Source organism: Ambystoma mexicanum, chromosome 8 (assembly GCF_040938575.1).
Source record: "Ambystoma mexicanum isolate Mex_15411 chromosome 8, UKY_AmexF1_1, whole genome shotgun sequence".
NCBI classification, from domain to species: Eukaryota; Metazoa; Chordata; class Amphibia; order Caudata; family Ambystomatidae; genus Ambystoma; species Ambystoma mexicanum.
In genome coordinates this window covers 440,070,903-440,098,137 of record NC_090929.1, presented here as the reverse complement: position 1 = coordinate 440,098,137, position 27,235 = coordinate 440,070,903, and the positions used below count along the sequence as shown (strand labels likewise).

The 27,235-nt window shown below is 48.8% G+C and overlaps 1 protein-coding gene across 1 annotated transcript in view; it reads left to right on the top strand.

The window, feature by feature from the left end:
• RBP7 (retinol binding protein 7) overlaps positions 1-26,522 on the top strand; it is a 179,266-nt gene extending 152,744 nt beyond the window's left edge. The window contains exon 4 of the mRNA XM_069610003.1: positions 26,214-26,522. Within this exon, the coding sequence (XP_069466104.1) occupies positions 26,214-26,264 (51 nt within the window). The 3' untranslated portion in view covers positions 26,265-26,522. The remainder of the gene's footprint in view (positions 1-26,213) is intronic.
• The last annotated feature ends 713 nt before the right edge of the window (positions 26,523-27,235 follow it).

The following is a 27,235-nucleotide window of genomic DNA, read 5'->3' as shown; positions in this document are numbered from 1 at the left end:
ACTTCTGCTCATCCAGGGTTCCCTGTTTTCCACTGTGATACAAAACAACAAAGGCGGGTGATCGCAGCATGGGCAGTGGGGCCAGCAGAACTCTTGCAGTGGTAGTTTGGGCAGCAGTTTAGTCAATGACAGCAGTTTCACCAGGTGCCTGCACGTACCCGCAATGCTCTTCTGCCCTCCTTTATAATCCCACCCCCACTCCACAGATCATACGTGAATAGGACTACATCTGCCAGAATGCTGCGTGCAAGAACTTAAAAAGCTCTTTGGTGCCCTGGGATGGAGTGAGTAGGCTGTCATAAAGACACAGTGGTGTGTATTTATAGAACAGGTAGATCCTAGAGCCGCAGGTTAATTTGTGAGTCAGGAAATAGTTTGCAAGCTACTTGTATCCATAACAGGAGAAGCATTTACCCAACACGGGGCTTGTGCTCTCTGGATCTCAGCCCCTCCAATTACTCTCTGGATCCATGGTTTCTTCTGGCTTTGCTAGAAAAATTCTCGCATGGCTCACTTCCGATTCAGTTCCGACACCAACTCCGCTTTGCCCTCGGCTCCTAGTTTCAGATTTACCGCGGTTTAATCAAATGTTGCTTCCAACCTTAACGCAAACACCTGTCTACATTTTCTAGAAAAGGGTTTGTTTAAAAATTGGCAACCTCTTTGAAAGGGGTGAGTGGGGCTCTTGGAAGATGTTTTACTTAATAAAATTGATCGACGGTCTGGTAGTGATTGGGAATAACAAACTGAATTTATTTTGTTTCAATTTGGGCATTGACCAGGTCTTCCTTACTTCGCATAAATAAAACTGAAATGTGAGGGTGTAACATTACCATAGATGTTCATGAAATGGATGGGTCATGAGGAGCCAACAAGTCCAACTTGGATTAGCAGACAAGTATTATTACTACTTTGTATATTTCTGTGTTGTGTTTGGTCCATTCCCCCTTTTTTGTGTACCTGACTTAATAGCCTGACTTTTTCAGGAATTTCCAGAAGCATGATGCAAGGTTAAGTCTAGCACAAAGGATTAATTTGTTTACTTGTATGCCCTCTAATCCCAGACTTAGGATGTATGGGGCCATCAGTTCAGAGGACAGAAGATCATTGCCCAGTCAAAAAGTTGATTATTGTGGAACCATGTGTGCACCTTCACCTCAGCCCCACTTTAATCCTTAACTGCACCAACAAGGCATAAAGACTTGAAATTTTACTTTGCAGTTACACCTTTTTTAATTTTAGTTTTTTATTGTGAGTTTTTGTGTTGGTACTTGTGGTGGGACCAGTGGCTGCTTTTCCCAAATGTATGGTCTGCAAGGCACCAGATGTGCCACGGGCCTTCATCCATGCCACAGGCACCCCAGTAACTATGGGATGTGGTAACCTTGACCAGGACCATAATGGGTCCACAATCGTAACTTAACCGTGCAGCCCCAGCCACTCGCCTAATGTGGCAATGCTCTGCTGGGTCCATGGATTGCTAATAGCCCCAGGACCCGGTCAGTTTGTCTGGACTAGGTTAGAGCCAGATCCAAGACCCAGATCTGGTCTGTTGCTGATCTACAGATCAGACTCCAGATCATGGGTCATGCCACATATTAGTCAGAGGGCTCCATGGAAAACTATTTAATTTGCTGTTTTTGGGGCATATTTCATCTCTCTGAGGTGGGAGGGTGTTCCAGTGCGCTTTAATGTGCCCTTTTCCACATTGCAGCACGTTATGCACAGGACCAACAGACTGTCTGCAATCAATGGCAGCCTTTTGGAAAAATGTTCCTGGCCCCCATACCGTGGTTGCCCTATACTAAAATTCAGAATCCTTGCTGGTCTTAATATGATTGGGACCCTGAAAACCAACCATGTGGGTCCAAAGTTCCTTAAAACCAACCCCAAGGACCAGGTGACTGGTGTGGAACGTGTGCAAAGTTTGGTGTAAATCCATCCAATGGTTCACGCTTTGGGTGAGAAAAAGCTTGGCCTATGCAGAAATCCAAAACCTGCCTCAACCATGCAATTTCTCAACCACCGCCCTCGTATACATTTACTCCCCCGTGACAGAAAATCACAAATGTTTTTCCATCTGCTGTTTTTTGCCCCTGAAGTGTTTTCTGTTAAATCTGCACTTTGAGCAGCCAGCCGTATTAACTGTCAATTTATTTTCAAACCAGGTGACTCCAACGTCAACTTGCCCGTTTTATCACAAAACATTGCCTACACCATCTCTGCTGGGGAACTTCTTCACACTAGATGACTTTTTGTCAATTAGTATGTGGCGAGGGTCAGTGAGCTTGTTACAAGCAAGCTCATTGGCGCTCGCCCGGGCTTTAACTCACCGAGAAGAGTCTGAAGCCTCTGCTTCGCTGCCGCAGCTCCAGGTTTTTTTTTCCGTGACTGGCCGCCAAGGGAAGGGGAGAAGGGACTACATGTAGTTCCTTCTCCCTGTTCCATGGCGGACATTTTTTCTCGTTTACTTTTTTTCCCCATTCGTCTGAATGGCCACCATGGAAAGGGAGAATGGACTATATGTAGTCCCTTCTCCCGATCCCCGGTGGCCATTTTTTTTCTCAAGTCGAGGAACGGTTGCAGCGCTGTTTCTCAACTCGAGAAAATTGCAATTAGTACCCCGGTAAGACCTGCTGGGGTCCTTATGGAAATATGACCCGAGGAGGGGAGCAATTACCGGTCGGGTAATGCCCCCGGGGCTCAGTTAAAGCCCTCTCGACCAGTAATGGGCCCCCTCCTCGGGTCATATTGCCTAATTGAGCCGTTTGGAATGGGCTAAATCATCTGTAACACACCGGACAGATGAAAAGAATTTAGGACTTGGGAGTTCTAGAAATGTTGAGGTTTTGACTTGTGCACATCAGACCTGTGTGTTGCATGCTTTTTCAGAGTTTCAATTTAGAAACCTCATAGTTGCCTTGAAAGACGACATTTGGAGACCGCAACCAAAAACCTGTAACGTTCTAAATTTGCCCAGGCTGGCTCCATAACCATGAGTACTGACCTCTTTGAATGACTTCTTGTCTTGCCTACCTAGTTAGTACCCGCTTTTGTATATGGTTGGGCGGAGAGGTGCCACACCAGGTCTTATGTGTGCCTGTCTAAGCCTCTTATGTCGAATAAACATGTGTACCTTCTTCTGAGGGCTTGGCCCTTGAGCTTTTGCCATAACGGACCATTGGCAGGACAAGTTTTCAATCATGAATTTTAGACTTGGTCTCTTGGCACTTAATGCAGACACAGGTTAAAACTATTTCAGCCATGTCAAATCGTTCTGAATACCTACAATGCAGACCTCAGCGACGTCCTTCAAACTTCCCCTTTCATGAGTGTTCACTGTGTTATTGAACTTTGTTGATTGCTTTACCAAATTGGGCAATTTACTTTGTTGTAAAATTTCCCTCTGCTGGTCAATGAGCCGACATGTTTTTGCATAAAACATTTTTAAACTTCAATGGCGTTTCTGAAGTTATAATTTCAGATTATGTCTTGAAATTAATTTCTCAATTTTGGGGCACGCTTTTAGAAGAAATCTGAGTTCACACCCAAAACTATTCTAGTTATCCGCAGTCAGATGGACAAACTGTGCAGGTTAGCAAACAAATTAACAATTTTGTTATGGTGTTTTTGACTCCATTTGAAGTTGATTTGGCTGGCTGGATTCCCCTCACAGAATCTTCTTCATAATTTTACCAATTTCGACACTGTTCCTTTTTTCTTACTTCAGGTTCCACTCCTCTTTCATGTTTGAATATATGGCTGTCATGGCCACGCAGGACCATTTTTGACTTGTGCAGACAAGGCATTAGATGGTGATTTCGCATTTGAGGACAATTAGACAAGCAGAAGAGACCTTTGCAGACAGAAAACTTGTCGAAAGGACATTTTCTATTCTGTGGGACCTTAACCTGCTATTTACAGGTTCCAGGCTATTATGCTTACCTTTGCGCTTCAGCTTATGAATCCTTTTTCGATTCATTTCCATAAACCCAATGGCTACTGCAACAAAGTTGGCTCACAATATGCTGGGCAGGAGGCTTCGGTTCAGCAAGGTTTCTATAGTAACTGCTTGCTTCAACCGGAAACACCAAGGCATAGCTTCCTTTGTGGCCTCGTACACAAACTTGAGCAGCTCCACACTTTACGACCACATGACTCTCCAGAAATTCTGAAAGCCAGGTTCTTCACTAGGTTGCAAGAAGAAAACTGCCCTTGTATGCTCCTCCTTGAGCTCAGTGAAGTTTCATGTATTTGACTCTTTTAAAAGCTCCTCTTGCAGTGGGCTTCAGCCAACAAGACCCACCTCGAACTGCAGGCCAACATCTACTCTAACCTCTGAGTGACTGGACCTTCTGCTTCTGTTTAGGACTCCTGCACACAGATGGACTCGCTCACTTGCCCTCAAGTGAAACAATGGAGACCCAAACGCTTATCTGGCTTCAAGCAAAGTTACTATATTGAACACAAGGGTGCCCAGTATTAGGAACGAGTGGGCATTAAATGTGTGAAAAGGAGCAGGGGGGAATCCCTATACGATAGTACAAAAAATCCAAACATTTTAAAAAGTGTAAGATGGCCAGCATCACTTTTGTAAAAATGGCTAAGGCAATTACGCACGAATAAATAAAAAATGTTTTTTTAAAAGTGTCAATTAAGTGCTGGTGTAAGTAAATTAGAACAAAGAGTAATGATCTGTGGTAAATAATTCAAGGATGTGTTTAGTGTATAATAAATGCAAACGAATGAATTGGTTTTCAAATGTACAAGCATGTTCTTTAAGGTACAAAATATATATGTTGGAGCCACAAAAAGGGGCTCGGGGAAGAAAAACATGAATATCACATCAAAAATACACACAGGGAACAAATACTAGACCACGATCATTTTTATGTGGGGAAAGGAATAATCATGAAATAAAAATGTATCTATTTATAGTAGTAGACAAAACACAAACCTTTCAGAAATTATGGAGAAATAAAATAGTTTGCAAGGATAATTCGCAGAAAAATTGTCCATGTTTCTCTATGAAAAGTGTTTAATCCATTTGCGCATGTGGTCTTCCACAGGGACTATATTGAAGTGTGGTCTACGAATACATATCTATTAAAGGAGCATGCTTGGTGTATTCAAAGACAATCATGTTCAAAGGGATGTTTAAAAAAAATGTCCTTAAACAGCATGCCTGTCCATTTCCAAACTAATTGTTTTAATTAAATATATTCTACTTCTAAACACATTCTTGATTTATTTACCGCACATCAGCACTCTGTTCTAATTTACTTACACCAGCACTTAATTGGCCCTTTTAGCATGTGTCTGTGTACTACCATACAATTTCGCATAAGTGGAGCATCACTGCTATCAATTGGTCCAGTTAGTCTGGCAATTTCCCACTGCCACTAACTCTCACTCACCCCCATTCTGGGACCTGTGCCCGCCCCCCATCCCCCACTGAAGAGCCCCACAATGATTTCCACCATATGTTTCACATCTGCTCCCCAATCCACAGTGGATGTCAACAACTGTTCATTCTCCCTGCCCTGCCCCTGCTCCCAGCAGCGCCATCTGAACACTTCCCCGCTCCCAGCAACCCCCTACCCATCTTAGCTTTCCAAAGAGACTTCATTAGTAGTGGACTGAGTAGGATCAGTGCCCCCTGGGGGGGCTCCCTCTGGGTACACACGCAGCCACTGCTATCCCCACAACTCGGCTAAAAGCGTACCGATGCACAGGCAACTGCTGCTTCTTTTGTGCACTGATCAACGCTTAAAGATGTTGGGTTCATCGTCCCGCTCCCTCGTCTGCCGCTAGCCCCGTCCCAAGATCTCCCTCCCCCAAATGCTTAACCTGATTAGGTAGCTTTTTCTCAAAAGGAATGTGTTGACCACCTGTTGTGAACAAAGACTTGTAAAGTCGTTTGTTGGGGGTTGCGGGTTGTGCAGAATGTTAACTTCCATTGACGATGCACACAGTTGCAGTTTAGAGGTGTTTCTTTTGTTTTCTTTCTTTAAAAAAAAAATGTATCTTCCCTCACGTTTTTTCTTTTTCAAGTGTCAGGTAAACTCTACTAGGGCGTCCCTACCGTGACCATGTAATTTACTTACACAGTTCTATACATTATTTTGTTTGTTTCGTTTGGAGATTCTGTTGACTCAATACATGGTTTGTCGGTGCCTTTTGTTATATCCTACAGTAGGATTCCTACTGTCCATCTTGAAACGCATTTGAAAGGAAAGTAAATACACGAAGTTAAAACACGAGGCCTTGTTGGGAGGCTGGTGGATTCCTTTCCAACAGGCCCACAAACTCCAAGTGCTCTGAACTGTGTGGCGAGAGGCGAGGTAAAACCCCGATTTGCCCCAGCCCACCCACGCATGCCACACTTGCTGGTGCGGTTGATGGCTCACTCCAAGTGTGTCTTTTCGCTTCAGTGGAAATGCTGGATTTTCTGTAAGGTCTACTTGACTGACCTGTTTGTGCGCATGTGCTTTAGCGTGCTTAATTTGAATAATTGGAGAAAGCCAAATTGCAGCAGAGATGGGTGTGATTCCATGCTAGGCCAAGTGTTCAAAATTAAGATGGTAGCATTGGTATGTGAAGCGTATTTAACTAGCGCCTCGCAGCGTGGCTAGTATTTATATATTCCAGAAATGTTGATGAATAGAATTGTATGTAGTCACAATGACGAGTCAGTTCAGTTATTCAGGGTGGATGCTCAGTTTTGTTTGAAGTCCATACTTGTTTAGCGTGCTGCTTGCATTTCTACAGGACACAGGGCCTCATCATGAGTTGGGCGGTAGCCTTCACATCCGTGGTAACGTATTAGTGCAGCCAATACCGCTCCGCCGGATCACGACTGCAATCCAGCCGGGGCTGTTACAGCCAGCTGTAATAGCGCCAGCTATAATTGCGCCGATAAGCCAACGTGCCATCACAGACCTATCACAAGTACAGTATCGGCGCTCCTAGCGCCGGAAACCCGCCGCTAATAGTGCTGAAAATACCCCCAGCCAAATGCTAGAGGTGAAAGAACACAGGTCAGAGTAACAAAGCTGCAGGTGGAAACAATGCACAAAAGAAGCCTACAAAAGACCCACCCATGCCTCAAACGCACTTCCCAACACCATGTTTCCATTTGGAGCCGGGAGCCTTGACATGGACCTCTACATGCCGTGCCAGGAGCTCCAGAGGCCTGATAACCAGCCCAGGCCACAGAGGGCAGGGGAGGGAGGGGGTTGATGAGGGGGAGGAGGAGACCAGCTCCAGCAAGGTGGGCAGCCATCCCCAGGATCAGGCTAACCCCCTGGGCCCTGACTGATGGTCAGTTGGTAGCCGACTACAGGCTGGACAGGGCTACCATCACCCCGTTGCTGGACACAATCCAAGGTGGCATTGGCAACAGGATTGCCATCAGCACCCCTGTGCCCCCACTCATGAAACTGGTATCAGTATTACAATACCTTGGGACGGGCAGCTTCCAGCACACAGTTGCCATGATGCATGCCGTGGTCCCGTCCACATTTAGTGCTGTCCTCAGCCAGGTGCTGGATGCACTGCTGAGCCATGTGAATGAACACATTGCATTGCCCACCATCCAGGCACATGTGAATGAACTCAAGGCACATTTCTATGCCATTGCCCAAGTGCCGAACGTGATTGCAGGCCTAGACTGCACACATGTTGCACTGGTTTCATCCCGGGTCCATGAGGCAGCGTACAGGAATCTGAAGCATTTCCATTCATTGAACTTGCAGATGACTTGTAGCCCAGACCTGACCATCAGCCACTGCTGTGCCCGCTACCCTGGATCCACCCACGACTCTATGGTGCTGCGCAACAGCTCACTGCCAGCCTACATGGAGGCACAGAGCCCAACGCACATGGATAGTGGGTGAATACAAACCCTGCCTGAAATGCATGCCAAAGTACAGCAAATGTAGGGTGTGGGCAGAGCCACAGGAAGCCTTGCATGCCACCAGGAGCCGCAGCATCACAGCACCAGTACCATATATATGTGGCACACAAGGACACCTGCACAGGGCCACCACAAAGGTAGCCCCAAAAGGTGATGAGTACACACTTCTCAAGACACCATAACACATGGGACCACAACAACCAGTATGCACCTGGTCTGTGTTGCAGTGCTGCTTTACAACCTGACACACAAGAGTAACCTCACCCATGGCACCCCACAGGAATACAAAGTGAGAGGAATGAAATACCCATCCACTAAAGGACTGTAGATGATCATGATCAAACCCGAACATGAACATCCCTGAGAGAGTGACCCATGAATGCACATTTACATTGATGTGAAACAAAACAAAAACTGGTGCCATGTAGCTAAAGTTACACCATCCACTGAGACGGCCACAACCAAATGCAAATCACCACTGGCCCGGAACAGGCAGTCATGACGGGAGCCTCATCCTGACGGCAGCCTTAACCTGACGGTATGGATGCACCACTGTGCCAATCAAACCCAGGGAGTGGTGCATGTAGAAAGTGGGCTACAAGGGACACGGCGCACATTGTAGAGCAAACCCGTGAAACATAAATACACCATATTCAAATGACGAGTGGTTACATGATGGTACTTGTTGAGCATGAGTGTCCCACACCATCCCATTCACATAAGTCATCATCCACCGGTGCAAGTCCAGTAATCCCATGTGCGTAATGTAATTTGCTACAGGACAGCCCACTCAATCACACAGGGTGCATGTCCGGGTCAGATGATGCACTTCCTGAAAGATGATGGATGTATACCAATCAGTCATGTCCCCATTGCACACAAAGATGACCACAATGCATAGGGTATTGATGCTTCTTCCTTGCACACCCAGTAAAGCAACCTAGGCCTCATGTACACATTTCATCCCATGCAGGTGATTCAGGATACCCGCAGCTCACCTGGCTGATGACCCCTGTGCGGAATCTACAAACTGTGGCAGAGCTTGCATACAACAATGCCTACAGTAGGACCCGCATATGTGTAGAAAGGACATTTGGTTTGTTGAAGGCACTGTTCCGATGCCTGGACTGTACTGGAGGGGCACAGATGTATGCGCCAGAAATAGCTGGCAAGATTGTACTCACTTGTGCCATGCTGCACATCTGATGCCGTAGGAATGTGCCACTACCTCCTGATGCATACGGGCAACACCCAGGGGATCGGAGTGACGATGACCATGTACTTGTTGCCGGGGCTAATGCACACAGGGAGGGGGGGTGAGGGAGGGGCGGTTGGCCAGTTGGCCGTTGATTGAGAATTCGTTCTGATTTAGTCGATGGGCACATGTCACGAAGAGCACTTGTAAAATAAATAACACGTACACAATCATGAATGTCCAAGCTTTCGGTCATGTTTGAACATGCGTTAAAGTGGAACCAACCCCCAGCCCCACCAACTCTGTAGAACACATACCCCACTCCCCACCAACTCTCCAGCACATATACCCCTTGCCCCCACCAGCTCCCCAGCACACGTCCTCCCTCCCCCACCAACTCCCCAGCACACAACCCCTCTACCCCCACCAACTCCCCAGCACACATAACCCCTGCCCCCACCAACTCCCCAGCACACATAACCCCTCCTCCCACCAACTCCCCAGCACACATAACCCCTCCTCCCACCAACTCCCCAGCACACATGTGCCCAGCCCTCAGGCCAACAGTGCATTGTCTATCTAACATGGACGTTGTCGCTTCCCACGTGCTCCACCTTCAGGTGAGCGCCGTTGTAAATGCTGCAGTGATCGACGCCTGGGTGACCCCTATAGGGAGCCCTCTCTGGAGGTTGTTGAGGTGGATGGCACTGATGCAGCCAGCTGCAGCTGCTGGCGGAGGAGATTTGCCTCATGCATCTGTTTTGCATGCGCAGATTGCACCTCGCATAAATCACGTACTCGCTGGCCAAACCCTGTGAGTGCTGCAGTGCATCCCTTTACAACCTTACCTGAGCAGGCATTGTCGCGCACCATGGTTTTGGAAACCCCGATAATTGCATTGCTAATGGCCTTGATGTGGTGGTTGTGTTCAGTGGCCATGCCCTCTATCCTCATCTGGTGTGCCTCCATCACATCCAGGCATTGGCCGGACCTGTTCCTGTGTCCCGTGCTGGTGTGCCTGGCAGGTCTACCCAGGGTAGAGGGGCTGCTGCACCTGGCAGGTGTACCTGGGGTAGTGGGACTGCTGTGCCTGGCAGGTCTATGTGGGGTAGTGGGGCTGCTGTTGCTTGTGGTGCTGGGATGTCTGGTGGGGCTGCTGTGGATGGAGGGGCTGCCAGCAGGTGACCCATATGAGGGGCCCTTTGCGGGGTCGTGGTGCTGGTGGAGGCGTGTCTTTGCAGACGTTGGGATGGGCCTGCCTCCTCATCCACGTTGCACTTGGATGATGTCTGCGTGCCTGTAGGAGACATGGAGAATTGCATGAGGACAGAACACCTCAAAAAATGTTCATGCATTTCAAGGATTACAGGGGGTGGAGGGGTTGTACAGGACAGTTTCAATCATGCTTGGTGTTTGGAAAGATTTCGTAATTGTAGGTAATTTTCCTTCCATGTGGCAACCCCTAAACTTGTTGCTGTTGTTTTTCACCTTGTTCTCGACTTTGCCAGAGAAGTGCAGCCTTCTGCCGCACTCCTCTGGGCTTTCGCTCCTTTCTTACGGGGAAACTGACATGCCCTTAAGACAGTCAGTACCGGGAAACGCTGTTTTCCGTAGTTTCTTTTATCATGTTGCGGCTTTCGTGCAACATGACACAAGAGGGCACTGTAAGCTAAGTTACTGCTCTCTTGGGTCTCTAGCCTTCTACAGGCCCTAGATACTCTCTTTGGATTGTAACTGATCGGTGCAAGTGATTCACGGACGGGAATGGTGGCAGCGATTGTTTCTTGTGTTTTGAGCCCCTTTTGGCGTTTTAAGTGCGTTTCTCGCGCTTAGCCCAAAATGGTGGCCTGGCTCCCAAAATGGCCAGACCACGAGGCTCCTTTGTCCTGTCCGCTGACCGTCTTGCTCCCTTCACCTTCCCCAGGTCGAGCCGACCCGGGGCCTTCCTCATTTGGGCATGTACTTTCCCGCGAAACACAGATGCTTTCGCGGGCTTCTACATGCCTGGTGTGTGCCTCCAGGATGTGGGCTGGGATGTCTGGTCCCAATACACATCCTGGGTGCGAGAGAGTCTAGGGTGGTGTGAATGCCTGGGACCACCGTGGTCCGTGATAGGTCCACGTATGGTGTGAGTGTTGATGAGCGGATCTCCCATTGGGTCCCCTCCGTTTTGGCGCAAAGGGAACCGTGGATAAGAGGGGGCTGGAAACACCACTACCAGGTCGATCTCCTGAGTTCTCACGAACGAAGGAATACAGGAGCCAAGTATCCTGCAACCAAGAGGCTGAACCGAGGAATCGCTGGTGACCCGCTGAAGGACTGCTCCTCTGCACTGCTGTCGCCTTGTGAAACCCTTTTTACCTTTGATCGAACCAGAAGGCCTGTACTGGTACTTCGACCCTTGGAATAGCGGGAACAGCTATTCTCGGCATCTTCACCATCTCCTGCTCGTAAGCCTTCGGAAGCGTCTCTGGGCCATCCAGCAGACTGACCAGTTTACACAGGAGTCTTGCACTGTAACCACCGCCAGGTTGTGTAGTATTTCGAGTCCTTGTCACTCTCACACACTTCGTACACTTGGTGTTCCCAGGTCTGAATTGAGTAGTGTACATTTGGCTCAGATACACACGGCCGCTCCGTTGCCCTGCTGTGGTAACAAACTGTGCGGGTTCCTTCGTTTGGGACGTCTTTTACTCAACTCTGCTGCTGCGGACTCAACACGACGACGAGACGTCCCCTGCTCTTCTGAACCTGCCAGCGACTGAAACTGACGCGGAGAAGCCTGGGTCTGCTTGCATCGGGGACCGGTGAGTAGCATAGCTAGGAACTGGTCGCCCTCCTGCAGGAGCCCATAGCTTTTCCCCGCTGTGTCAAAACAGCACGCCTTTCCGTACTCGCGCTCTGCTTCTGTCCACAGTGGAGGCTGCGCTTAAGTCGCGGAACACTGTTCTTCTTCATTTGTGCACTAAACTGAACTGCCTGATTTCCCTCGAAGAGACTCCCCTTTTGCCCGTTGGCACCAGCGTGTGCAGGTACTTTTGAGCACAAGGCTCCACTCTTCGTAGGGCTCGGACTTACTTTTAGTTAGGTGCCTCTGAAGGCGGACTGGGTCTAAGCATTATTTCGCACTGCCTGTTTTCCTTCCCTTTTAGGTGGACTACACATTTCGTGCATCTAACGCTTGAGACTTGTTTGTATTTGTATATATATTGTATTGGTATGGTATGTGTTGGTTTACTAGAGTTGTATTGTGATTTCTCGCTACGGTCATTGTTTTAAAGGCCTTGGAATAAATGTGTATATATTTTTAATATAACACCTGGTTGGAGTAGTTGGTAAGTGTCCTTGCTTTGTGTGCTCATTGCGGGCTTTCAGTAACCCTCACCCCTCTTGAGACCTAGTCTTGACCGCCGGGATCGCTACCCTGATTGGTCTGGCTTGTCCAGAGGTTACCCTGTTCCAAGTAATTAGGTTGGCCTTCTGAACTTCTGCGCCGCCAGGACAGAGTTCAGAAATCCGTCTTAACACTTGGACCTGACCTGTTTAGTATTCCTAATGTTGGCATTACTGGGGCATTCATACGTGGGGGGGACACAGTTCGGAATTGTTGGGATAGCGTCTTCATGCATATGATGCAAATGCACAGCTGGCATGCTGCAGTCAGTGAGGCGGGTTGGTACTACACATGCCCACCTGATGTTGCTGTGCCTCCGCCACAGATGTGTGTGCCATGGTGCTTGAATGTGTCCATTGGCTGACCTACTCACAACTCTGGATCCCTGTGGTCGCCTAGGTGGTGCACTGGTACAAGGGTGCAGATGTGGGCAGCTGTTGATCACACGCACTGCACCCACTCACAGTGCCCAAACTTCAGACATTCACACTGGGGATGGAGTGGTGGCCTATTTACAATGCAATTTGCAAGGGGGGTGACTCACCTCCAGCCTTTTGGGTGCCAGTGACTGCCTCCGCTTCTCCCACTCCCTCAATGGATGCCATGTCAATGAGGGTGGTGCACTGCTCCTCCCATGGTGCCAGTTCCGGTGATGGTGGCCCTCCACCAGTCGCCATGGTCTCACTCCTGTGCTGTGCCAGGAGGACCCGGACCCGCAGGTCGTTAAATCGCTTGTGGCAGTCCTTTCCATCCCTGGGGACACAGCACGCCGCAGTGACCTTCTGGCTGAGGTCTGCCCAGATGTGGTTACGCTGCTGTGAGCCCGTCTTTTCTTGTTGAGGTCCATAGAGTTCATTCTAGTGGGGAAATAACCTCCTCCATCAGTATTGTGAGTTCTGAGTCCAAGAACTTCGGTATGCACTCCCTGTCCAAGGCAGACCTGCCCCTCACTCGCTCCTGAGACATTTTTTGAGGTTTGTTCGAATTGGTGGCTTCCAGGGGCTCTGATTTTAGGTGGATTGTTATTTCCAAAATGGCCGCCGCTTTGTTTCCTGTTCCGGTGGTGACGCATTTCCTGTGGCGCTAGTAGCGCGACACGCCAGCGGTAATGCAATGTTCGCTGAGTTTTCGGGTTTTCAGACACTATTACCGCCGAACACTATTTGCGTTAATGCCAGGGGCGTGTGCGCTTTCCCACCAACTCGTGATTGGGCGTTGTTTGTGCCACAACTCACGGCGTTAATGCAAATACCGCTCGGCGGTATATGCAACCAGATACCGCCAAACTCGTGATCAGGCCCACAGTCTTAATGTGTGAACAAACTGCGTACATGACCCGAACCACCCCCACAAGTCGGTGCACATTTTTTTACAAAACGTAAAGATCACCTATTGTACAGTGTGCTGCTAAAGGCTCGGAGCCTGCTACCTGGGTGCTGTTGACAACAAAGTTCCATTCTGAGTCATTTAGGCTGTGTTCACTAAAACAGATCTTAACTTTACCTTTTCAAATTTCCTTATGCATTTGTTAATTCTGATGTCTATATTGAGTCGGAGCAATTTTGGAGTTCCTCGCTTGGTTCCTACTCGCTGGTGAGAACTGCCGCAGCCTATTATATATGGAGGGAAGCAATAGGACAAATTGAGGCGAGAGAGATTTTGGAACAATGGGGATCTGCACATGAGCACCTCCTATTAACCGAATTTTAACTATTCTGCTTTTTAATCTATTTTAAGGTGTAAAATGTAATTTTTCTTTCTCTTTTAAATGAAATGTTATATTAAATGTGCTTAAGGTTTGTGATTAAAACTAAATGCACAATAAAGTAAAAAAAAACTTTCCTTATGATACATAATGATCACATTCAATAACCAAAGTTGAAATGCATATCGATAATGTTTATTGTAATGTTGGTTATGACAGCTCGGTATCTTAAACACTTGTTGCAGAGATCAGTTCCTATGCCGGATCACAGAACATAACCCTGGCAATGCCAACTCAGCCTTTCCTCTCCGGACAGTGATCAACTGGAGTGTATGAGCTTTGAAAGTTACACCTACTTTTATTCATAGTGTTGGTTATAAAAACAAATATCGTTAATCTGGTGCAAGTTTAGAGCTCCGCCCCATGAAATGAGGTGTGTTCTGGGCAACAGGGTCCCAGATGACAATATAGTACCACCTCCATTGATGAGCTTGATCAGTTGGTGGGTAGAGGTAGCCAACTTGCAGGCCTGCATTGAAGCATCCATTGTATGGTGAAACTCAGGCCTTTTCTCCCACGATCTAGGAATCTCAAATCTAAGTGTGCTCTCCCTTTGTCTTCCTCTTTCTGAAATCTAGGCCATTTCTCCCACTATCTAGGAATCTCAAATCTAGGTGTGCTCCCCCTTTGTCCACGACTTTGTGAAACGGAGGCCCTTTCTCCCACTATCTAGGAATCTCAAATCGAGGTGTGCTCCCCCTTTGTCCACGACTTTGTGAAACCTAGGCCTTTTCTCCCACTATCTAGGAATCTCAAATCTAGGTGTGCTCCCCCTTTGTCCACGACTTTGTGAAACCTAGGCCTTTTCTCCCACTATCTAGGAATCCTAAATCTAGGTGTGCTCCCCCTTTGTGAAACCGAGGCCCTTTCTCCCACTATCTAGGAATCTTAAACCTAGGTGTGCTGTCCCTCTGTCTGCCATTTTCTGAAACCTAGGCCTTACTCCCCCCCCCCACTATCTAGGAGCCGCGGGTCTAGGTGTGTTGTCCCATTGCCTGCCATCTGCAAATAATGTACCCAGGAACACTCAGCAACACTGAAAGCAAGTAACGATAGCCAGGTCACTGCCCAAGTTAACTAGGAACCGGTGTCCAGTCATTTGGTCGACTGAAAACTGGTCGACTGCAATTTGGTCGACGCAATTTGGTCGAAAACCAAATGGTCGAATTTTTTTTTTTTATTTATATATTTATTTTTCGGGTTTTCGTTTTGTAAAAAAAGGGGTTTTTAGAGAAAAAAAAGGGGGTTGGGGCGGAACCCCCCAAAAAAATAAAAAAAAGGTTAAAATAAAAAAATTAAAAATTTGACCATTTGGTTTTCGACCAAATTGGTTCGACCATTTGTCTGGTCGACCAATTTTTTTCGACCAAATGTCTGGTAACCCTAGGAACCAATACTCTACTTCCTATATCTAACTGCGCTGCCCTCTTCCAACGCATAGTATTCCACCAGCGGCCCGCTTAGACCATCTATCCATCCATAGATGGAGGAACACCAGAACCTAGCCCACTAATTGGACAACCACCCATAGAGGGCATCCAGCTATCAGATTGCAAGAGGATAAGCATCAAAATCATCCAAACCAGACTAGAGCCTACAGGCGGGCAAATGCCCCTGTAACAACAATACCCTAACCATCCTACTACCAAGGACCACAAAATGCCCCGATACAGAGTTGGACGCTGCCAAAGAGAATTGGAACAAGGAACAAACCAAACTGATCCACACCCTCACCCTCCTCCAGTAGAAACCGTCACAAATACAGAATGCACCCCAACAAACACTAGAGCCAAAAGAACAAATATCATGAAGAGAAAAATCCCTATATCTTACACCGTACCTCGCTACAACCGCAGCATTTCAACGCCACCGACATGTCCAGTCACGCTGAGAACCTATTGGAACCCTGCAAAAAGAAAACCCCAGAAGAGAAAGGTACGAAACCAAGGCCCTCAATCCGTACATCACAAACACAAGGGCACTACCAGCATCCCCAATAAAACAGATAATCAAGCAGAAGAATTCATCAACCCAACCATCAATCTAACTGACCGCCTCAACGACAAAGCAGACTCCACAGATCAGTAACCTATCTACAACAACACAGAAGCACTCCAACGGAACAACCGCAAAACAAAACCAGGATAAAAAAAACAAACCTAACTACGTCAAAAAGATCCACAACCTAATCAACGCTAGATCAAGGTCCAGCCACAGAGATTTACGACCTCCTGTACGACGGAGGATCAACATCTTATTCTTAACCGAAACGTGGCTAGATGACAATTACAAAATCGCACTCCTTAACTCCCTCCCTGAAAACTTCAAGTGCTCACAAGCAAACAGGAAAAAACAAAAGAGGAGGACTGGCGATAGCATACAAGGAACATCTGACAATTATAACTGAACAACCACTAAGCATCAAACTGCAAATCCCTAATCCTTCGCCTAACAGAAAACCCCAAAACAAACCTCTAATTCATCCTGGTACACAGACCACTGACATACGATGCAACCTTTGTGGGTGACTTTGCTGAAGCCATCACCAACCTAGGCATCAAGCAGGAAAACCTGATCATACTTGGAGACTTCAACATCTGGTTTGACGAAGAAACAACCAACACACAAAAATCATTAGCCAAAGAAATAAAAACAATTAAAACACATCAGCTAGTCAAAGGAGCAACACACACGGCCGTTCCTACACTAGACGCAATCTTCGCCAACAAAAACCTCACCACGGCACCACCAATAGAGATCCTCTGGAGCGGCCACCTCATCATCTCCTTCGTGATCACGCTAGCCCCATCAACAGCCAAACAACCTGACAAACATCCGGCTATCATGGAAAGAAACTGGAGGACTATCAAAAATAGCAACTTAGTAGAACTACTCAAAATCAACAAACTGCTAGCAATGACTCTGGATGAAGTTAACCTTGACAGAAAAACAGAACTACTGCACAAATTGATCACCAGAACAATAGACGAGATCTGCAAGGAAAAACTGTTCACCCCATTGCGCAAAAGAGCGACAGCAAAATGGTTTACCCCGCGACTGAGCACCATGAAAAAAAAAACGGGAAGCTTGAACTAAAATAGAGTAAAAAAAAAAGAAAAAATCAATCCGGTGAAGAAATTACTATTCCAAGGACAAATCCACTCATACAAATAGGAAATCCATAAGGCCAAAAAGAAATACTACGACAACAGAATCACGAAAGCCGCTAACACCCAAAAAGAACTGCTTAAAATCATAAACTAAATGTGAAACCCCCCTGGCTGCAACAACACACCGATACCTTCACTGAAAGTATGCAACGACTTTGCAGATCACTTCAAAAACAAAATCAGCACCATCCAACAGATCATACAAAGCAGACCAAGCAACTACAACATGCAACCCACCCAGCCATCTGAGGATCGCCAGAACAAACTCTGAAGCTTCCCCCAAATTTCAGCGGAGACATTCATCAAGCTGGTAAGCAATAGCAACAAAACAGGCTCCCCATGGATCCCTGCCCCCCAGACATACACAAATCAATCCTCACACAAGGAACACCCATGGAATACTACAGAACCCTTTTCAACCAATCACTTCAACAGGGAAAGTAAAAAGATCATTCAAATCGGCATACATCAAGCCACTCCTCAAGGACACAGCAGGAAACGTGGAGGACCTCCCCAACTACAGAACCATCTCAACAACCCGTACCCAGCAAAACTACTCGAAACATATGTTTATAGAATAAAACAAGAATTCATAGAAGAACACATGCTGCTGGATCAAGAACACTTAGGCTTCAGACCGATGAGGGGAACGGAAATGGCACTGCTTTCAATCTGGGACGATCTTAAGGCTAATGCAGACTCAGACAAAAGCACAGCTCTAATACTTCTGGATCCCTCTGCAGCATTTGACAGTCAACCATGGAATCCTCACCGGGAGATTTGAAGAAATTGGAATCGCTGACCTAGCCCTAGCATAGATTAAATCCTTACTAACAAACAGAACAGAAACCATGTGGATCAAACCTTTCAAATCCACTCCAAGGGAATCCACCTGTGGAGTACCACAAATATCCTCCTTATCCCCTATTGCTTTTCAGCATATAACTGACGCCACTTATCAAGCTCATTAAAAAACACAGCCTCACATGCTACAACTACGCTGATGACACACAGATCATTTACAAAATACAGGATACACAGGAAGGAAACACAACTCTGGAAGGATTCCTACAAGAACTCTATGGCTGAATGAACACGAACAGTGCCTCAAACTCAACCCAGGCAAAACAGAAATACTGATCATATCCAAAAGTAGGGAAAACATTCACTACATCCCATGGCCGACAGATCTATGTACATCACCGACTCCATGTACATCACCAACTCCATCAACAATGGTAAAGAACCTGGGAGTCTTGATGGACAATGAACTAACACTTGAGCCACAAGTAAAAGCTATAATCAAGAAATGTTTCTTTCTCCTACACGTGGTAAAAAAGGCTCCTACCCTTTCCCTCTTTCGCCCACAAAACCATCATCACACTCAAGTCAAGAGTAGACTATGCCAACAGCCTATACCTATGAATGCCAGAATGACTATTAAAGAAACGTCAGCACATCCATGCTGTGGCCAGACTCCAGCTCAAACTACCACGAAGAGAACACATTACCCCAGCAATGAAAATGCTACACTGGCTACCAATAAAACAGCAAATAAAGTTCAAAACGATGTGCATAATGCACAGAGCAATCCACGGCCAAGGAACAGAGTTCCTAAAGGAGAAAATAACCATCTACCATCAGACCACTCGGATTAAGCAACAACATTTGCTAGAACCAAAACCATACAATAAAAGAAAATTTGGATGATCATCTTTCTCTCACCTGGCAGCAAGAACCTGGAATGACCTACCAAAAAACATACACACCGCAAAGGATCATCTGGAATTCAGAAAACTACTCAAAACTTACCTCTTTACTCCAGAACGAGAAGGAAACGACTAGGAAGCATGGACCCAACAGGAAACGGGAATCCCAAGAACTAACCCATGGCCCCAACGTAATGTGCCCTAACCGAAGGGTGTTGGGTGGGGGGAGGATGCCCCAGCCACCCATGTCCACAGAGGAAACCTAGGAAGGTGAGGACCCACGCTGGCAGGGAGTGGCCAGAACCCTCTAACCCAAACATCGCCAACCCAGGGCAGGGGAACACGCCTGAATCAGTCGGATACACATACCACTAGAGCAACACAGAGGAAAACTGCCACTCCTCAACGTGCTGCCAACTAGGCAGTCAAAATACAATACCAATCACACAGGATAATCCTAGATATTGAGTGCAGAAATGCAAAGTTAAAGAGGTAGGAAAAGACCTGCTAACCCAACTCTAAACCTCAACTTTCCACAACACTTCTCAGAAACTCAAACAACCAATTCTATGCACAGCAATCCGCACGTACTTCACCACATTGCAACAACAGACAAACAACACATAACTCGGCACAACAGCACACTTGGAAGTCACACCGACCCAAAAACTGCACTTGAGCTCAGCGAACGGTGCAAACTGGCTGCAAACAGGACATCAAACCTCTCACTTTCCTATTTCCACTACACCCTACGAACCTCCCCACTTCCACCCTTTTCAGATCCGCCAGAGTGCCTGGGGACCACTGCAGTGGTGACAGTGCACGGTACACATACCTTTAACATTAATATTGGAACCAATGTGAGGCTCCTGTTCCCACATTTGTCCAGGATCACCCTATTGCCTGGTGGCAGATCCTCTTTATCAGTCACAATATCTGTGGGGCCCAGTGGCGTACACCCACAGTCCCAATATCTGCAGGGCCGAGTGGTGTACTCCCAGTCACAATATCTGCAGGGCCCAGTGGTGTACTCCCACAGTCACAATATCTGCGGGGCCCAGTGGTGTACTCCTGGGAAATCTAACAGTGAAAAAACGTAACGCCACAGTGAGAGTACTAATGAAAAGTAAGAATGGACACTCCTATCCAAAATATATATACACCCTGCTCAGTCTCGCCACAGCTCAAAATCATACTCCGCTTTTACAAAAATAAAGCATTTTAATACAAACCGTACATGATAAAAACCTACATAAACTGGTCTCATGGACTAAATCTCATGTTTTTTAAACACCAAATATACTGAAAAATACAAGCAATTTACTAGATGGGGGTTAGTAAGTGAGGCAAAAACTGAACTCTCTCCCAGTTTTACAATTTCAAACTGGGCATCTCCACTTCACACACATGTATACCTCCGAGGTCTTTCACAGATCAGTAAACACAGTAACGAAAAAAAACTGTTGACAAATAATTGTGCCCTACTTATTCAATTGCAGTTTTTTTTCTGTGCCCGCCCTCGAGCGCTTTTCACCAACAGTGTGATGCTCGTGCATAAACCTGCACACTTTCAATGACAACAAATATCTCATACAATGTTTACAACCAAAAACCTCTGTGTTTTTCGATCTAAAAGTCTATTCGGTCTCTCCTGCTGGATGCAGGAGAGCCTCCTTTGTTTTTCTCCAGCCTTCATCAGGACTTTCCAAACTACTGCAACCCCTTCTTTGTTCTCTTAACGGCTGTCTGTTTCAAATTTGCAAGAAGGTTCCCTTCACTGAAAAATTCGAAATGCCTGCAATCATCAAGCACACATGGGGTGTATTTGTTAGTGATTATACTTGACAATAGCATTGCGCCATAAAAGTGACATTCGTATACTGCACGCCATTCATTTGCATCTTGGGTCACTCATGGGAAAACCACTTTGAAACCGTGGCCTTCTTTCAATCTGCCTTTTCGAGTACATGCCCCTTCCTGGTATCTTCTGGTCCATACTGTTGGGGGTCGCCTGCCATGTCCATCCGGCAGGCGCCCCCGGGGTGCTGCTTCCTCACAGCACCAAACAGGCCCAGCGCCTGTGGGAGTTTGGGGCCTGCCATGTCCATCCGGCAGGCCCCGTGGCACTATGGGACACCAGCGCCATCGGGGTGGGGGCACAGCCTGCCAGGCTCCTGACCATGTGGAACTAGGCCACCGTCCTGGCAAAGGGGTCCCATGGCAACAGGACCTGCAGGCCTGTGCCTCCACGGGTAGGCCTGCCGCCTACATCAATAAGTGAGACACAGACTCAGACCAACCTCTTATGGAGTCTGCAGCCGTTCTGTCTCACGTGCCTGCAGGGGCTCCTTTTATTAGCTTGGGCCATGACGCAGTCATGGCCCATCTTAAAAGGGCGATACACATACAGAGAAACACATCCCCTTAAAGGGGCAACGCACACACGAGGGTCCCACCTAACACTCCTCCTTTTTCATAATGAACAACAAACAGTGCTGAAACATACAGACATCCCGCCTGGTACAAAACAATAACATGCTAGTCGGTTGAGAGCTTGTCGGGTAGGCAAATAATACGATACGCCCTAGCCACGTCATGGTGCTCCCACAAAGAAGGACCTAACATATCAGCCCAGTTCTAAACACACTCAACAGATGACATTCGGTGCAGTTGAGCCGCCAGAGGAGTACAGGCAGTTCCACCACAGTTTGCAAAGACCCTTTATTAACCTGGGGCTCGGAACGATAACTCATGCAAACAAACGCCATGGGCGGCGGCCGGCATTACATGCACACCCCGCGACAGCGGGACCATAGCCTCACCTGCGACCACTTAAAACATGTAGTTACTATGCAGGTTCACAGCATCAAGACACAAGATTACTGAGTCCTTTTTTAAGCAATCGCAGGGCAGCAGGGAACCAGTCCATCTCCCACCAGCGTCCATTCAGGAGTCACTTCCCGAGTCCAGATCCCTTGATGATATAGTTCACAGCCGGCAAAGCCGCACCTAGCGGGTACCAGGGGCCACATCGGCTTAGTTACTCAATGTTCAGAGCCGAGTAGTGAGACGCCGGTCACAGGGCATCGTGGCTGCTCCATGTGCTGTCGACAGGTCACAGTGTCATTGATCGAGCACGGGGTGACATGGGATCACTCACCCCTTTTTGTTGACGATGCTCCCCCAATCTGGCACATCTTTCTCCTCCCGGGGCACAAAGGGGCGCACAAGCACTCCTGATGCGCTGCAACCCGTTTCTCGACTCGCACTGATTCTTGGTTTTAGGGCCCAAGGCTGCCTGGTCAATTGGCCACATCCAAGGTGTCGACTGAACTCAGGGGTCCGGCAGGTATCTCCCCCAAGTCCCATTGAGCTTGTCCCTTCTATGGCATCGCGTGCACGGTGTCATTAGTGCCAGGCGGTTTGGGTGACCACCAGGGCCGGCAGTAAGGCCTGTGTTCCGATGGGGGCCGTGCCAGGAGAGGCCCGATTCTGTGGTGGTAGGCGTTCTCTTTGCTGTTACAGAACACCAGCCCTTGGCTGTACTGATAATGATGTGTAGATGCGCAGAGTGCAGTGCGCTCCGGTACCCTGGTCTTGGAGTTGTGATGTGGTGCATTGACTCTGCACTGTGGCATGTGTTGACGTGGAATAGGTGGTTGCTTATATTCCTTGGATAGATCGGATTCATCCCAACCTGCCCTCCCTGTTGGTGCCTGTGGATCACACTTGCTCTCGCTGTACTGCTCCCGACTGGAGCACGTCATCACTTTCTTGGCAGGTGGCAGGTAGGGCGATTGCAGTGGATCGGTGGTGGGGGTCACCTAATAAAGCAGGCAGTCAGGGTGGCTGGCCTCCGTGGCACCGTGGTGGGTCACTTGTGAAAAAAAGTGCCCAGGCGGGCATTGGATTGTCCAGGATGCGTGTGGTAGTGGAGCACTGCTGCCCAACCAATGAGACCCCCTCGATATCTCCCCTCGCCCCCAGGCAGGGGAGGGCACACCACTGCCCTTTGCTCGGAGCACGTCCCTAGGTGGCCTGCCCCCATGGCCTGGCTTGCTTTCAGAGGGCCATACTTTCTTCATTGCCACTCCAGCAGGGAGCACGCTTCTTTCATCCTTACTGCTCCAGCCAGAGCACCTCTCTCGATATCACTGCCGGGCCCGGGGATCTTTGCGGGGCTCCGGCAGTGGCACAATAGCAAACACTGCTGCCGCCTGCGAGGGCGGGGGCACCCTTGGCTGCCGGGGTTTGCATGCAGTCTGCCTCCCAGGCCTCACACGCCGCCCTCAATGCCGGGGTCTGCAGCCAGGCAGGCCTGCAAGCGAGCTTTACTCTTTTCGCGGCGGATGGCGCTCACCAACTCTCTTTTCTGCCGGCGGCATCGGCCGCTCAATTACTCCACCCCCGGGCAGCACAAGACTTTCACTCCGGCAGGAGGTCTCATGTTCTTTCATGGGGCAGCGGGCGATCCGGTTCTTCTGGGGGGCACAGCCCATCTCTTCGCGGCGGATGCCGCTCGGCATGACTCCATTGGGGAAAGGGGGGGCAACAGTTCTTTAATGGTAGTGGGCGTGCTCCTGGAAAGCCTGACACCATCCGCGGCTGCAGCCGCTCATCTCGTTCCCCTTGGTAGCACAGTATCCTTTACTGTGGTGGGGAGCAGGCATGCTCCACCCCCAGGCGCACGAGCACCCTCCTTTCAGAGGGCCGGGGCTGAGGCATGCAGGGCACATCCACCCATTTCGGCGGATGCCGCTCCTTCCCTCCTGGGAGCCGCACCTCTCCCGATCCCGGACGGGGGAGGGGCAGCGCCTCCCCTTCGCGGCCGACGCCGCGGGCACTTCTGCTCCCCGCAGGGCCAGCTTTAGGCGGGGGTGGGTGGGGGGTGGGTGTCAGTCACTCCCCTCCATGTTTCAGGCCTCAGTTGGGATGGGCGCAGTGCTTCTCTTCTTGTTCCGCACGGGAGCATCTCTCTTTCTATTCACAGTCCCGATGGATGCTGCATAGGGGCTATGGGCAGTTGTCATCCGGCCGCACAGGCACCCCTTTCAGAGGGCCACGGCCGGGGAACAATCGCGGACATGGCAGGCTCTGCTCCTGGAAGTGCCGATGCCGCTCCTTCTTCTTCGTGGCGAACACGCCACTTGGATGCCTCGGTGCAGTGTTGACTGCCGGCACTTTCTTCTTCCTGGGGGAGGGGCGGCCTACCTGGCTCTGCTCCTGGAAGCGCCGATGCCGCTCCTTCTTCTTCGTGGCGAACACGCCACTTGGGTGCCTCGGTGCAGTGTTGACTGCCGGCACTTTCTTCTTCCTGGGGGAAGGGGCGACATACCTCCTCCCTTCGCGGGTCATGACCCGCGTATTCCAGTTTCGGCGGAGACCGCGGGGCAGTCTCTACAGATCTGGTGGGGGGAAGGGAAACACACGCGGCCTCTCCATGACGCCACGGGGCAGTCTCTACAGATCTGGTGGGGGGAAGGGAAGCACACGCGGCCACTCCATGACGCCGCCTCCATCAATGTGCGGCCGATACCGCACTTCACACATAGGGGCCCTTCCTCCTTCGTTTTGCGGCGGATGCCGCAGGGGTAAAAGGAAGCATAACTTTCTCACCCGAAGAGCCGTCACTCTCTTTGCGGCTGTGGCCGCTCCACTTCTTTCCTCCTTTTCGGCGGGGCACCGCAGGATGCACCCCAGCGCAGGGTGGCCCGGGCCATCACCGTAATAGGTGCGGTGGGGCGTGGGTCAATCCTGACTGCGGTGGGGGCCGGGTGCCGTACTCCGGAGGAACGTCAAGATTGCTGGCACTTAGTGTGCTCGTAGTCCTCTCTCTCTCACCTTTTCAGAGAGACGACTTCCTCGTCGCCAATGTTGGGGGTCGCCTGCCATGTCCATCCGGCAGGCGCCCCCAGGGTGCTGCTTCCTCACAGCACCAAACAGGCCCAGCGCCTGTGGGAGTTTGGGGCCTGCCATGTCCATCCGGCAGGCCCCGTGGCACTATGGGACACCAGCGCCATCGGGGTGGGGGCACAGCCTGCCAGGCTCCTGACCATGCGGACCTAGGCCACCGTCCTGGCAAAGGGGTCCCATGGCAACAGGACCTGCAGGCCTGTGCCTCCACGGGTAGGCCTGCCGCCTACATCAATAAGTGAGACACGGACTCAGACCAACCTCTTATGGAGTCTGCAGCCGTTCTGTCTCACGTGCCTGCAGGGGCTCCTTTTATTAGCTTGGGCCATGACACAGTCATGGCCCATCTTAAAAGGGCGATACACATACAGAGAAACACATCCCCCTAAAGGGGCAACGCACACACGAGGGTCCCACCTAACACATACTAGCCTGTGCTGTGGTCCTTGTTTCCAATCTGTCTCTTGTAACCATGCCTAAGCACTTGTGTACACTCTGTAACGCTGCTAATCTGGGTCTTGCATCTGATGGGTTTAAGTACTTTATTCATAGCTATTAATCCCTGACCTGTATTTTTGCTAGAGCTCACATTCCTTACCTGTGACTCACAATCGGTGTCCTTTATCCACGGGAGGAGGACGTGCAACCTCCACGTAGCCTCCAAACGCAAAACATATGTTTCGCAATATGTACCTTCCTTGTGATGTTTAATGTAAGTTCTGTGTCCGCTTGGGAATGCGCACCTTTTTTCATATGGCTGCTGATCTGTGTCGCCCACCCAAACTACAGCCCTAATGCTTTCCTCCTGGCTGCTATTGTTAAAATGCGTCCTGTATCAATGCTGAAGGCCAGCGCCCTCATTGTGGACTAATATCGCTCTTAAAATAGTGCTGCTTTGTTTTTGATTCCAGCACGGATAAAAGGGGTGTGGGCTCTTTGAGGGCATTCCCATACTTAATGGGATTGGCCCCAAATCGGGCTGTGCTGCCCCACCCCTCCAAAAAACAACCTTAAAATGACTCTGGACTTTATACTTGCTGTATTGTCTGTACCTCGACGAGGAACTCTGCTCTTGTCTCAGTTGGCAGCCATTTGTAACTCAGCTGTGGATGTTTCTATTCTTACTGACCTCTTTCTTTAACCATTCAGGAACTGCGTTGTGAGGACCAGGTCTGTAAGCAGGTGTTCAAGAAAGCATGATGTCACGACTGACCTGCAAGACATTTTGTGGAACGTGCCCAAGAACTCTGACGTGCTTGCTCGCCCTCTTCCAGAGATGGTTGCCAACAGCCAAAAGCACACAGACGGCCACTCCGGAAGTGACCAGTGCAAGACCCATGTCTGAAATCTGTGGACGGTATATCAGTGTGTCGCATGAGCACACACTGGTGCTGGGATAACTTGTGTCAAGGTCCATTCTTTTGATAATAAACGTCAGATAGTTTAATTGTCCAACAAGTTGGGTTCTGTTACTGCTTTCTTTTGAACCTAATGAACATCCCTCATCTCACCAGTCAAGGTACATCTGAGAATGTTTACCTTGCGTCCCAGCAGAGCTGGTTCCTGGTATTTAATTTAATACCGTTTCAGATCCACATCCTAAATGTTGGGGGTTGTAATGGTTAAATGTTAAAGGTGTTTGTACCGTGTACTGTCACCAACGGAGTTGGTCCCCAGGCGCTCTGGTGGATCTGCAAATGAGAAGGTGGGATGGGTTAGTAGGTGAAGCGGGAGTAGGATAGTGAGGGAAGTGGTGTTCTGTTTGCAGCTTCAACTCTGTATACATTGGGTGCTGAGCTTTGGTGCGAGTATCAGATCGGTGTCAGTCTTCGTGTGCTGTTGGTGCGGCTTATGTGTTGTTGCAGTGTTGTGAAGTGCGTGCGGGTTGTTGTGCGAGAGATGGTTGTGCGAGATTTTTGAGTAGATAAGTCTGCAGAAATGCTGAGATTTTTGTTAGTGGGTTGTAAGAAGTTTAGCATGCTAACATTCAGAGCTCTGTCCGAGTGTGGCACTCGCCAATCCTCCCAATCTCATCAGGGTGGGCGAAGGGGTTACGCCTGGCAGGGTTTTAGGTTTGTGTGAGGTGCTTCCTGTGCTGTTCTAGCGTGCTCTATAAGTGTTCTAATTGCTCCTCGCCGTTCTATTCTAGCGAGCTCTGTAGGTGTTCTAAT